Source organism: Clarias gariepinus, chromosome 13 (genome assembly GCF_024256425.1).
Source record: "Clarias gariepinus isolate MV-2021 ecotype Netherlands chromosome 13, CGAR_prim_01v2, whole genome shotgun sequence".
Taxonomy (NCBI): Eukaryota; Metazoa; Chordata; class Actinopteri; order Siluriformes; family Clariidae; genus Clarias; species Clarias gariepinus.
In genome coordinates, this window is record NC_071112.1 from 7,624,401 (window position 1) to 7,638,603 (window position 14,203).

Genomic DNA, 14,203 nt, shown 5'->3' on the forward strand with positions numbered 1-14,203 from the left:
AAATTAAATGAGGTAACCAAACTCTTAGTCCTTGCATAAATATTCATGATACAATGTGACGCAAGTCATCGACATAATTTTGTTACATTTGTTTCTCTCGCCCAGTAAATCCCACCATGACATACCCATGAGGTCGACTGAGCCCTGGCAGTGAGCTGCATGTTGAAACAGAGAGGTCAGGACTGGCAGGAGTGCAGTGGTGGTGTAGGTGAGCACTTCTACATCTCTTCGAATATGTGCGACCCCTGGGGTCACGCTGTCCACCGCCAGCTCCAAATCCAACGCTGCAGCCTCGAAGAACAATTGCAGAGGTGCACGCACACACTCGGTCTCCATCACTACCCTGTAGGTAAGATTAATACATTATTAAAACCTATTAGAACATGCTAAATATTGGGAAGTGGGAAAGGAAACCCTTTCCTTTCCCACTTTTTCAAATAAAATGACCTGTGAACAATGTGACACATCAAACACATTTTTAGCATTCATATTTAACGTATAAAACCTACTGGAGGACGAATTAATTTGCTTAAATGAAAAAGAAATTGAATAACTACAAAGGCTTGATTCTAAACCGAGTGAAGATTTAATTCTTTAAGACTGCAATCCAAAATGTACTGACAGAGCTACAGTACAAAGAAGTCGGTCGAGCCAAGAAGATGAAGCTGACAAGCCAGTATCAGTCAAACCACCATCCAGATGTCCGAAGCCTACCAAGACATATTCTGCCAGCTTAACATTAGCTTGCACTGTGATTACAGCTAAAGGTTGTTCTATAAAGTATTAACCCAAAAGAGTGAATAGTTACACAATCAAAATGTTTTTGTTCTTTGGTTAATATTTCTGGTACATTTCAATATAAGTTGTATTGTATAAATATACAGGATACATATTTATTATGCATAGATACAAATAAATATTGTTAATGCACATACAGTATCTACTGTGGTGGGAAAAAATATATTTAGCAAAAAGTGAAATTCACTTTTTTAATGACATTCCCTCTTTTTTTTCATAATGATAATCAAGATATAAATGATTTTTTTTTTCCCGTCATGCACTAAAATTGCATCAATGTATACAACAATCAATATTTGTATGGCTGATGGATCTGGCTGGGCATAAAGTCATAAAAGCCCTCTGTAGTACTTCACTTAATCCATGCCTGCTTGATGCTCCCTGAATCCTGTAGATAAATCTGTCACAGAATTTTACAATTCACTTAAAAATTCTCTACTTTTAGACATTTTTGTGCTTAGGTGGATACCCAGGCTTTAGAAAGTTTAAATCCTGCCACATATTTGTTCCATCCATTAACTAAATCAGCTGAGTCTAGTTAACACAACTCTTCATCCAGACAAACTACAGTAGAACCAATTAGTGATGTCATACATAGCAAGTGTGGTCTTAACACTTTTGGCCACCACTGCATATATCTAAGTTAAATCTATGTCTATAAGCTGGTTAGCACACAGTCTGATAAAGTAACCATCACAGTACCACCTACTTGGTGTCCAGAGAGCGTGCCAGGATCTGCAAACAGCTCACCACACACTGACCATCTTGACCTGAGAAATAAAAAGGAATCCTTAATGGTAAGAACTCGAACCCAGTCCTTATTGAGCTACAATCTACAAAAGTTGTACGTTATAGCACATGCACACATACCTGTTACAGTCAAAGTTTAAGAACGCTTACAATTATCACTAAGTGCTCACTCACTCAATCATCTTCTATACTGCTTTATCCTGTATTCAGGGTCGCGGGGACCTGGAGCCTATCCCAGGAGACTTAGGGCACGAGTCAGGGCACTGGACAGGGTGCCAATCCATCGAAGGGTACACACACATACACACACTCAATGACACACTAAGGACAATTCTGGGAACACCAAATAGCCTAACCTGCATGTCTTTGGACTATGGAAGGAAACTGGATTACCCGGAGAAAACCCACCAAGGAGAACATGCAAACTCCATGCACACAGAGACGGGAATCGAGCCTGGCCGGGAATCAAACCCAACAGTACTAACCACTACACCAACGTGCCACCCCTCACTAAGTGCTGAATTTAAAAAATATTTTGACTGCATTTGGTTGGTGGCCTCCTCTTCTGCAAGTGTATAAAGGGGCGGAGCCACAGGGAAAGGACACGGTTGGTGAATTATCACTGTTAATGGATCTCATTAATGGGACAGTGTAGCTCCAGGTCCGGAGGTTTTGAAAGTAGAGTCAAGCGGTGGATGCTAAACTGTGATGGGTGGCACGCATGCGAGTGATGTCATTCGCCACAAGGACGTTTCTTTCTTTTCCCACTTTTCCAAATAAAATGACCCTTTTGCAGTAAGACCTTGCCTCGTCTCTTTGGTGCCACCCGTGCATAAGACTGTTACTATGTCTGTCTGTCTGTCTATCTTATTTTCTATAATGAATTACAGAATTAATTAGTCACATTCCTTTTCCCAGCATCTGTCTTTTTTTCTCTCTCTCTTGACGTTAATAAACAAAAAATGAGGCTATTCATATTACTTATCTGTCCTGGAGAAGACAGACAACAAATGAAATATGATAACGAAACAACCAATAAAATACTGAAGTATAAGTGAAGAACAAGCGAAGAACAAGTCATGATAGAAATAAAGAAAAGTGTTAAAGTAGTCTTCTTTTGTGCCAGATTCTTACCGAACAGAGAAATCCTGCACCTGACCAGAGCTGCCAGCTTACAGAACAAACTGAGGAAAAAAAAAAGGAGGAAAAAAAGGGAAGAAAAGAAAAGGAGAGGGGTGCAGGTTCAAAAGTGTAATAACCAAAAATTTACGAAAAGTCATGGGTTATGAGAAAGAAGACGCAGATGTACATATGATCAATCAAACATACTCACAAACACACACAATTTTATCAGTTTTTCAAGTGGATTATTACCTAGAGACCATCTGTCTTTCTTTGTTGGACGCATGAGTGGTGCGGGTAAGAGAAGACGTCACACTGGGCATGAAGTAGAAATGATGACTTTTAAAATACTCATTGATGAGAGGCAATAAAACCTACAACAAGGAAAGAACCAATCATTCCATCCATCCACCCAAACACTATGTACTGTATAGCACTTGTCCTCAATGTTGAACATGAAGCCTGAAACCAAAATATGAACAGTGCAGTACTCACCTTCATGAAGAAATGCATCTGCTTCTCTTGACACGCCTTCTCCACCTTTTCCATCTGCCCTCTCGCCTGAGCAACCTCTGAAAAGATACATGTAAATACACATTTTTTTTTTGGTTTAAAATTTCAAGCGTCCAATTAGAAAATGTTTTATAATTGAAGAATAAATCTTTATCTTTCCAGACATCACTGATCGTTATTCTGTATCTGACGCAAGACTGGAGACCATTTGTGCCACGACCTGCTAATATCATCAGCTAGCACCCGATCGTACAGTATATCAGTAGAGCTCTGTAATAATGCCTATTTTGGGACGTGTGAATAACCAGAAGAGTCCATTTATACCACAGTGCTGTCAAATTCACAGGTCTCATTGGTCAGAGGGTGTTGATTAATCGTCTGTACCAGCAGCTCTGACAGTAGTTTCAGCCCTAAATCACAAGTGTCCGGTATAAACGTGTGCTTGCTTTGAATATTTTATTGTTTCTTTTGCAAATCTTTTTTATATTAACTTTGAGGACATAAATAAATTAGAAATGTGCTTATTATGATGAGGTTTTTAAAAAAAAAGTTTTTTTTAAGTACTTGGAAGGAGTCTCCAGTGTGAGTACTTTGTAACAGTCTTGGAACAGTAGATTCAAGATGGATAAGTTTAACATGACAAGCTGTGCTTTTTGTATTAACGTCTTTAATGTTTTTAACTGCAATAATTAACCATAACTACAAAAAATAAGTTCTGTCCTATGAAGTGGTATAAAAAGGTTTCAATATTACCTCTGTTTATAAGCTCTGTTTTACACCCTCCCTCAAACGCCTTAAAACCTGGAAGTAGAATTTACTATTGATGTTCTGACCACTGAGGACGAGTTCTCGATGTATAGACAATGAGCATGCACTCGGTCGAGCTGCCGACCTGCTATGCCTTTTTCGGTTGTGGAGATGAAGGGCTCTACCACTGTGAAGATGGGTGCATCATCTCAGGGCCGTACCCATACACCCAAGTTTCATCACTGGTAATTATCCTCGACATGAAGGACGGGTCATCCACGGGAGACCTCGACGCGATGTTCTTCTGCTCCTGGATCAGCAGCCTGGGGATGAGCTTGGCAGCAACACACGTGAGGCTTGTTCCGTGTGACACACCAACAACGGCAGCAACGTTGTAACTGTTTAAAATGGTTTTGACATTTTCTGGAGATGTGCTCTTTGAAGGCTCTCGTCATCTTCCAGTAATGTTCTTCTGCTCTTGAAGCCACTCAAAACTCGATGTTGAACGTCTCGTTGCAACATCGGCATAGACTTTGCCCAGTTTTACCCAGAATTTCACATTCGCTTTTTTTTCTACCTTGCTGTCCATGGTGAAATAGCAAACATGATAGCGCACGTGATCAGATTAGCAGCAGTTGCACAGTCTAAGAAAGTCGGTGCTTCCTGTGACTGTGGGTGGAGCCTTGTGCTGCCATCTGTTAGCATGTTACAAATCCAGTTTCGAAACCTTTTCACACCTGCTTTGGTGTAAAAGTCCTAAAATATGAGTTGTTATATAAAACCCTAACTCCGCGAATGATTATTTTTCGATAACAGCATGCCCCATGTGTTTTATTCCTTACTATATATATACATTTTTAACAAGATCTCTCTTATAATAATGCACAAATAATAGAAGCTTTGGCATCAGCAATCTCCTCTTTCACCTTGTTGATGCAGATTTTAAAAAAAACATACGGTACACACTTCCTGTGTATTATTTAGGTATTATTTTGCCATTGTTTGTATTATTTATGAAACATAAGATCATGAGATCATAGTGGTATACTGATGTGTTATGTTTGTTTCTTACCCAGTTCTAGTAGCTGGTCCTGCGCATCTTCAGTACTGGACAGCGCCTCCTGGAGGAGACGGTATGTAAAGCGGCCTGAGACAGAGGGACTATATGACTCGGTAGGTTTCCCCTCCCTGGAAGTCACAAATACGTACATGATTTTATAGTTAATTGTTGACAAATCAACATGTTGAACATTGACAATAATGTTCATATTTATCATATGTGGTGTTGTTCTTTTGGCTGCTTTCGTTAAGGGCTCACTACAGCATGCCATCTGATCCGCATCATATTTTGGCACATTTTTCCCTTTCTGACACAACCCTTCAATTTTTATTTGGGCTTGGGACTGAAATTAAAGATGCCCTGCATTTAATAGCTGTGAATTTAACCCAGGCCAAAACTGAGCCACCAGTGTTCCTAAACTCATATTTACTCGGAATTATATTTATTAAACTTCTCTCATTTGTTTAGCTCCAATCGATCCTGTTTGAGTTTTTATTGTCGAAGAACAAGAAAATGTATCACTTTAGGCTGGCAATGTGAACACAGTCTTTGTGTAACGATTGCTCTGAGCTGATGCTGAGACTACTGACTGCACATGAGCCTCCAAAAAGTCAAGTGGTGTTAGGTCGGGTTCTATTCCATCTTCTATTGTTTTGAAGCAATCTTTGGTTTAAAACTTCAAAGGAATATGTAACATTCCACAAAACAAACAATGCCTACAGATCCTCATTAAAACAAGGCCACCCTTTATATAAGTTTCCAAAACAAACATGAACAATATTGGTGGTGTCCAGTTTTGGACTTTAACGTAAGTATTTCCACCCTCGCCTCCACACGGTGTATCCGTTAATATGGAAGAACTTCAAGACGTCCTGTGCCCTCTCTCGGATTCGGTTCTTCTCTCTGCCATTCAGAGAAGCATACGGCACCAGCAGTGTGTGACTGCCCCCTCCTGGACACACAACATCAATACAAAAAAAATTTATAGGTTGTTCCATGTGTAACAGGGCACTCAGCAGAATGTAATTGAGTGCAATTGACCTTTAGCCTGCAGTTCCTCGAGTTTCCTCTTGGCCCAGATGTTGTGATGGTTTTCTGCCAGCTGTTCCGCCATAGCCTGTAAGGAAGATAGAGAGGGATACTTTTCTTTTTTTTTTCTTGTTCTACATTCAGTGATTAAATGAGAAATACTGAGTCAGACTTACATACTGATCCCAGGTCAGTGTGATGCTGCTGGTGTCTGCAGGTTTGGGGCTGAACATGGAGGTTCCTTCAAATGAAAGCTGCATTAAGGGAGGAAACAAAATTAAAATCTTTTAAATAAAACTGTGGTTTAAATTTAGAAAATGTTTTGGGATCATGCAAAATGCTGAATTTGCTTCATTGGATCACACAAATGTTCAAATACCACCATTGTCCCTGGATTGTTCAATAATGGAAATAAATAATAATAATTTTATATTCTTGTTTTTGCACAGCTGTTTTAAGACAATGGGGCAGTCAAGTCAAACCAGCACTTGTGATGAAATTTCTGGTAAATAAAGGCATGAAATGTTTTTGTTGGATACTATTGACTGTTACAAAGCACTGACACTGGAGACACCTTCTATACCTGTTAGATAAACCTTTTCTTAAACAATATCAGCAACTACAATTAGAACAAGCACACTGATACAGTTTAAACCTAATCAGAATAAAATATAAGTCAAATTAGAGAATTAAGCAGTGCTGTGATACTGTATGAACTGAAAGTAATCTACAGTGGAACCTCGGATTGCAAGTCTGCAGTTTTACGCAGTTTGCGAGCAAAGATTTTTAATAAATTTTGACCTGGAAAACGATGTCTTGGTTATCTAATACATCATGTATCACGTATGTGGTCTTAGTGCGCGACTCTTACTGATATAATCAACATCCGTGTGTACTGTTTACTATAACACTGTAACCGTGTTGTGTGTGTGCGTAAAACAATTTTTATTTTGTGTTTGTATGCGTGTGTGTGCAGCGCGCGTGTACTGTTTATTATAACGCACGTATACTGTTTATCATAACACACTTTAACCTCTCTAATAAGAAAGTCTCATTAGAGAGGTTAAAGATCCATTTTCTCTCTCCCTGTGTCAGCCAACCGTTATGTGTGCACGCGTATCGTTGGTGTCACCATGCCCCTTTACTCACTCACTCACTCACACACACACACACACACACACACACTCACTCACACACACACACACACACTTTCTCTCTCTAATGGAAACACTTCTCTGTTGCGATTCTACGGTAAAGTGCAGCAGTGATCCTGTTAATAGGCGCTCATGCAAGTTTACGAGTGTTTTAAAATACTGCGCCCATTTCGAATTATGTTAGTAATCCAAGGTTCCACTGTACTGTATATCATAAAGCCTTTGTAGAAGTCAGGTCCCCAAAGCTGTTTAAATGTCTTTGGCATTATATAATATATATAATGTTAAATACAATACTTAAATACTGTTTGTTTTTTTGTTAATTTGTTTAAATAGAGTAATCCATATTTATGACACACACACACACACACACACGTGTATGTGTGTATATATATAGGGTGCGAACACTTAATTTGACACGGTGCTGCTTTACAAACACACACACGTTAAAGGCGAGAGAGAGAGAGAGAGTGTGTGTGAACTGGCACGGTGTCAAATTACGTGCACGCACAGGCTGAGGAAGAAAATTGATTTTTAATTTTCTAATGAGACTTTCTTTTGCTTTACATGCGCACACACGTGTGTTATAAGAAACAGTACATGTGTAAACACAAAATAAAATATGTTTTACACACACGTGGTCACAGTGTTTTAGTAAACAGTGCATGCGTGCACGGATGATGTTATACCAGTGAGAGACGAGCACTAAGACCCAGCAGGGGAGACGATTACCAGCAATTCCACAGTGCAAGAGAAAGAAAAACCGTTGGCTCAGTTGTGATCACGTGACGCTCGGCATCAAAACAAGAAGCACATGCATGATACATGATACTCGGTGCTCGTCAAAATTTATTTTTAAAAAATTAATTAAAAATTTTTGCTCGTCTTGCGGAACACTTGCAAACCAATTTACTCGCAATGCAAGGTTTTACTGTATATGATTTAAATACTATGTTTGTTTGTTTGTTTGTTTGTTTGTTTGTTTGTTTAAATAGAATAATCCATCACCTGGCCAGACTGTGAGATCCTCCGGGAAAGATGATGGAGTTCCCGTGCATTCCCCTCTTTTGACCTTTCAATTGTCCATCCCAACACCAGCATGCTTTTCACTGTCTCTTTAATAGCTGCTCTGTAGTTCTCTTTATCCTAAAACCCAGAAGGATAAAAAAAGGCTAAAAATCAAACTGAACATAACTGGGAATTTTAGGTTGAAAAAGTGTGTGTGTGTGTGTGTGTGTGTGTGTGTGTGTGTGTGTGTGTGTGTGTGTTTTACAGTACACACTCGTTCAGATAAGGCTCTGTAGGGCTTCAGGAGTGGGTGAACTTTAGAACTTTCACACATCTGCTCTCCGTGAACCCAACCGTTAGCAAACTGCGATCAAACAACATTAAACATAAAATCTTCAATATTATATAAATAATAAAACACTTGCTGATAACCAGCAGCACAGTGGAGTTACTCTTACCCACCCAAGCTGATTATGTTTCTGTAATAGCAAGTCCTGATTAAGTGACTTGCATTATTTTATGCTATTTTATCAAGCGTTACAAAGAACAACCATTAAACATTTTATCTGATTATGGTTCATTCCTATTCACCTTTTCTAATGACCACTTCTCATGTGTGTGTTCAGCGTATTTATTCACCACATACTCCAGTCCCTCAGGCACTGTCACACTTAGGGAAAGAGAAAATTTCAGCATCTTTTAAATAGAAAATTGTAACAACATTGTAGTGTATATAATAGAATTTGAGATAAGGTAATGATATAGTGTGTATTTAGAATAGGACAGCCACTACTAAATAACAGTATGTGTTCTTACTTAGACGTGTCCAGTGGTTGAGGACAAAAATGTCCCTCTGAGTCTAGTGAAGAATGTGTGTCCAGGCCAGATGTGCAGGTGAGGTCGACGTGATCAGGAGGAACAGCACCAGACACGGCAACCAGACATCCAGTGGACAGATTAAACATCTCGGCATCATATGGCTGAAGGGAGAAAAAATCTAATTATTGTTTTTATAAATTGACATGTGCCATAATGTAGGATAACCATGTTTATATAGTGCAGTTTAATACTATCATGTATAATTTTCAATATTATCCTTTGATCCTTCATTAAGGAATATAAAGTGATATTTATATTCATGTCCTGTCAGTTCAACTGTAAACAACAAGCTACATCCTGTTTCTTATTCCTTTCTATGAACATCTCTCTTATTACAAATAAAAAAGATTCATACTTGTCATACTTTTGGACTGCTGAAGAAGCACAAACTACCTACAAAGTTCTGATGTACTGGTGTGGTCTACCTTAAATTACCATGTGTACCGCAATAATGTGTCTAAAATGTTAAAGGCCAAATTTGTTTAAGATTTTCGATACTGTTGCTGAACCCTACTTAAATCTAGAATTTTATACAATCTTTAGGTCGTACAGGTTTGGGATCAAATTTGGGAATCTTGGAAAGGCCTCATATAGATTAAAGTCTTTCTTTGTGCACAATAAAGTCCTAATTTTTTTTTCCAAATGCTACTAATAAAAATCATTCATGTATGTATGTGTGTAATTTTCTAGGCTATTTATTTAGTCCTGTCAGGGTTTATCCCATTTTCTAAAACAAACCTTTTTGGCCAAAGCTCTATAAACGTGCCAGAACAGCTTCCTGCTGAGCTGAAGCTCCTCCTCTGAGGCGGAGCCAATACCAGCACGTCCACCCGTCACGCAATAGTACTTCCAGTTCTGCTCATAATGATCAGTCAAAAGCTATAGGCAGAAGAGTCAGAAAATTAAGAATATCAAAGAGAGAGTGTTTACTAAGGTGGTAGAGTACATAATGATAAAGATCATAATAATAATAAGAAGAACCTTAAGTGGCATCTTGGTGTTCTCAGACAGCTGTGGGACATCAACTGTGAGATTTCGTAGCAGGGGCTGCAACAGGGACGGTTTTAGTTTTCTGGAATATAACAAATACTAGTTATGGAAATCACCTAGGATCAATCCTGCAAGCAACAATGACCGGCCCAAGCACATGCGCCATGGCTGCCTGGAAAGACATGTCCAGCTGTGATGATGCCTTAAACTTGTGCCAAAAAGGCTCATGACATCATAAGTGACAGCATATTGAGTGACATCATATTGAGTGACATCAGCACCTGGAGCTTTTTGGAGGCACCGAAGTTGCAATGCACTATCCACAAAACTTATCATTATCCTTAGGATGCTTTTTGTGTGTGGGTGCATATATATACTCCTGTCTCCCACAATAAACATCTCACTGAGCACTGACTTGTGTGTTTCACTAAGGGGTTCCCTGGCCATGCGGGACAAGCAGAATACAGGCTGAGCACTGAGTAGACAAAATGGGGGGCCTACCATAATTCAAGAAATCCTTACATGTAGAAAGTGAAAGTCAACTTTTAATGTGAAAGTAAAAAAAAATCAAGATATTCAAGCACAGTATCAAAGAAAATATAAATCCAAGAAAGTGCTGTCATAGATAAAGAAACAAGAAACATTTTTGCAACTAGCAAAACACAAGAACTCACCCACACACAGAGATCAGGCAGGTCTGGATGGCATCCTGCTGGGCTTTGGTGAGGCTGCTGGCTTTAGAGAGATGGTAGAGTTCTTGTAGGAAGCCATCCACCACACCTGTCCTGACAAGAGGAAGGTCACGTAGCAGTGTTGAACACTTACTTAACAATGGCAGCACAGTCCCGCATAAGTAACGGTTCAGAGCCAGCGCCATGTCTGTACTGCCCAGGCCGCTCTACAGAGACATGGAGAAGAAAAGAGAGATTATCCCAAGTATTGTAGGACCCTCTGCACTCATTTGTTTTAATATGTTGACTTAAAATATTGTAGCTTCAGTGACTTTGTGTTACATGTCGGTGCAAGATCAAAAATGAAATAAAAAGGCTCTCACATTTTCCATGTTAACGGCAGCTTGAAGATCTGGCAGGAAGCCATTCTCAATAAGATGGAGAAGAAAGGTTTGGTCCTGGACACCATAGACACGGTCCAGAAACAGCACCATGGACGCCTTGTGATCAGGACATATGCACCTGGACATGTCCGGCTCCATCGTGCAACCATCTGAAAAAAAAAAAATAATAATTATATCCTTTATTGAAGAGTTTACTTTGATTACACTTCCAGGTAACATCACCACACCAAAAGTCTCTTTCTTTCCATCCATTTATTCATCTATCCATCTATCTATCTATATCTATTTTTTTGCATATTTATTTTGATTGAGATGTATGTAAATCTTCTCATCACCCTTTTGTTTGACCTCAGTGCTAGGTGTTTTTTGGGACAATATTCAAGCTGAAACCATCTATTTCTCACCCAGTGCAATCACATTGACTATTACATAGACTTTTAAATCTTGACTTTGACCAAAATCACGATGATTAAAAAAAAAATAAAAAAAAATATTTTCCCTCTTAAACATGCTGGAACGGAATTTGGTCTTAAACAAAAAAGCTTAATTAATTCCCTGCCAAGCAGGTTGTAAGCCAATAGACTATATCCAACTATATAAAACAATTTATTTATACATATAAACGTAGAATAGAAATGTACATAAATTCTAGCAGTTCAATGAAGTGAATGATTCATTCAGCTTGGTAATTCAACCAAAAAATATTGTTTGCAAATAAATGGAAATAAGCCTGCTTTATTGTTTGTAAAAAAAAATAATAAAAAAAAGACCAAATGGCCCTAGAAACCTGATGCTACTCAGACTATTTTTGATTTACATTACAAGACAGTGTTATTCATCTAAACAAATGCTTTCAAATGGTGTAAATGTCTTGTCAATGGCTCTATGATGCTAAGTGGTGCAGCCTGCAATGATGGTACACATGCATATACTGTATGTCTCAGAGCTTAATTCTTGATAAAAAGTCTCTTAATGCTTACAGTTCATTTTAAAAGGCAATGTTATACTATTAAAATAGTCTAGTGAATAGTCTAGTTTCTACTGAAATTTTAACTGCTGCCCACAAAAAATGTTACCATAAAATCATTAGTTAGCTAAACAAAATTAGCTAGCTGTGTTACCTAGCAATCAGCTATCGACTGGCAGGTTCTTGAGGTTTTTTTTCAGCCAAGCTATGTAGGTTTGTTATTACTAGCAAGGTAAGCATGTTAACTTCATACAGGTAGTAAGATAACTTTGATAACGATATTATAGCTGTCCTGATGGTAAATAATCCTAATTAAATAAAATCCAACAAAAGTTCACAGCCTGAAACAGTTCTGAGACAAAACGGCATCCGGGATTCCCCTCGTGATTTAAAGGTGCAGAGACAACACTTTTATATTTCACATTGAGATTAATTTGTACGCGGTTATTTTTGCCCACATGATGGCAGTGTGGGAAAAGGGGGCAGATTTAGTCAATTTGGTTGGTAGGCTATTAATAGGTATACTCATGTCAAAGGTGTATAAAATTTATTGTGTCGAACTTAAGAACAAATCAGACTTGCTCCCAGAATGGAACTTGTTCGTAAGTCGGGCACTGCCTGTATCTGTAACCCACAGCTGTCATCTCTTAGCTTTAAAATTCGTCCATTTCTGACACCCAAGATATTCTAACTGGCTGTCTAAAATCACATTGTCATGGTGAAAAGAAACTGATGCTGCACCTTTGTCCAGAAATGGAAGCGGGAAAGGGATGCTAATGACTCCTTCCAGGTCCTTCACAGGTATCAGAGATCTTAAGATGGCCCTTATGCGAACAGCCTCACCTTTACCGGCTTCTATCAGCTACACACATACACACACATAACGACATAATCAGCTTTATAGTTTGTAATTCTTTTTTTTTTACACTTATTACATTATTTCCATAACAATCACTCACATGCATCTCAGGAGCACAACGGCCAAGTAGGTCTATAAGAGCGGAGTAAAAAGTCATGATGGCATGTCCCATGTGAATGACATCATCATCATCTTCAACATTTTCAAGAATGTTACTGCACAAGGATTGAGGAACAAAAAAAACATTATATATATAGACATTAAAAAAGGAAAAAAAAATCAATATATTCAGGAAGAAAAAAGTCAAATAGTTACTAACAGTGTGCTAGTGGACTGGTGGGCTTTAGAAAAACACTCCCCACTCTCCTCTTCTGACATCTTGATGGCTTCCACAATGGTTGCCAAGAGACCGCTTCCTCCCTCGACTCTGAGGGCGGGGCCAAAGCATTCAGGGCGGCGAATCAGAAGACGGACAACGACGTATGCATTCTCCTCCACGCTTTCACCTGTGCAAGAATAACTTGTCTAATAATTATCCATTGGAGGTGAGGGGTTCATGGTTTAAATAGCAATTTTAAAGTTTTCTTACCATTACAGAAGACAGCAAAGCGCAGCAGGTCCAAGTATCGCTCGCCCTCAACAGGATTCCATCCAACATCTGGATATCCTTTAGAAAGCAACAGGGGACAACTCTGCAAACCACAGCCTGCCAAATACTGTACCACCTATGAACATAACAGCAGGATAAATACTGATTAGAGCTTGTCATATCAAATGTACTTCCTATGCATTATTTTATCAAATATAACCAGACCAATATACAATGAGACAGTAAATGTCAATGGTCCTGACCTTCTCCAGGTCTGTCTCTGTGAGTGCTAATGCCAGTTCGTAATTGTCCATTACAGAAGCTGCAGCTACGTCCAGAGGAGTCGAGCCACGCATAGAGGGAGATGCTGAAAAAAACATTAAACATTTTACATCCAAACATGGATAGCAAAACCTATTTTTAGGTACAAAAATATTGTATAATATGGTGTAGTGTTACAACAATAAAATAAACCACAATTTTAAAATGCATGGGAAATTATACAACTATCAACATTAACATTCAACGTTCAAGACTCCATTTCCCAGTATGCACTTTAGTCACATGGTTTTAATGGCTTTCGCTTGTACTCAGGTTTTTTTAACCAGACTATGTATTTATAGTCCTCGTTTCATTCGTTTCTTTGTCTTCTTTGGTTGTTAT

At 38.7% G+C, this 14,203-nt stretch overlaps 1 protein-coding gene across 1 annotated transcript in view; it reads right to left on the reverse strand.

Annotated features, from left to right (window-relative positions):
* The window catches only part of ryr2b (ryanodine receptor 2b (cardiac)), a 95,106-nt gene that overhangs the window by 53,493 nt on the left and 27,410 nt on the right, over positions 1-14,203 (reverse strand). The window contains exons 42-63 of the mRNA XM_053509946.1: positions 13,804-13,907; positions 13,541-13,676; positions 13,271-13,457; positions 13,052-13,166; positions 12,834-12,954; positions 11,105-11,274; positions 10,725-10,948; positions 10,042-10,132; positions 9,799-9,939; positions 8,998-9,161; positions 8,773-8,851; positions 8,456-8,545; positions 8,182-8,319; positions 6,196-6,273; positions 6,032-6,107; positions 5,819-5,942; positions 5,003-5,118; positions 3,166-3,242; positions 2,923-3,044; positions 2,683-2,732; positions 1,508-1,568; positions 126-343 (exon numbers count right to left, since the gene is read on the reverse strand). Coding sequence (XP_053365921.1) covers positions 126-343; positions 1,508-1,568; positions 2,683-2,732; positions 2,923-3,044; positions 3,166-3,242; positions 5,003-5,118; positions 5,819-5,942; positions 6,032-6,107; positions 6,196-6,273; positions 8,182-8,319; positions 8,456-8,545; positions 8,773-8,851; positions 8,998-9,161; positions 9,799-9,939; positions 10,042-10,132; positions 10,725-10,948; positions 11,105-11,274; positions 12,834-12,954; positions 13,052-13,166; positions 13,271-13,457; positions 13,541-13,676; positions 13,804-13,907 — 2,682 coding nt within the window. The remainder of the gene's footprint in view (positions 1-125; positions 344-1,507; positions 1,569-2,682; positions 2,733-2,922; positions 3,045-3,165; positions 3,243-5,002; positions 5,119-5,818; positions 5,943-6,031; positions 6,108-6,195; positions 6,274-8,181; positions 8,320-8,455; positions 8,546-8,772; positions 8,852-8,997; positions 9,162-9,798; positions 9,940-10,041; positions 10,133-10,724; positions 10,949-11,104; positions 11,275-12,833; positions 12,955-13,051; positions 13,167-13,270; positions 13,458-13,540; positions 13,677-13,803; positions 13,908-14,203) is intronic.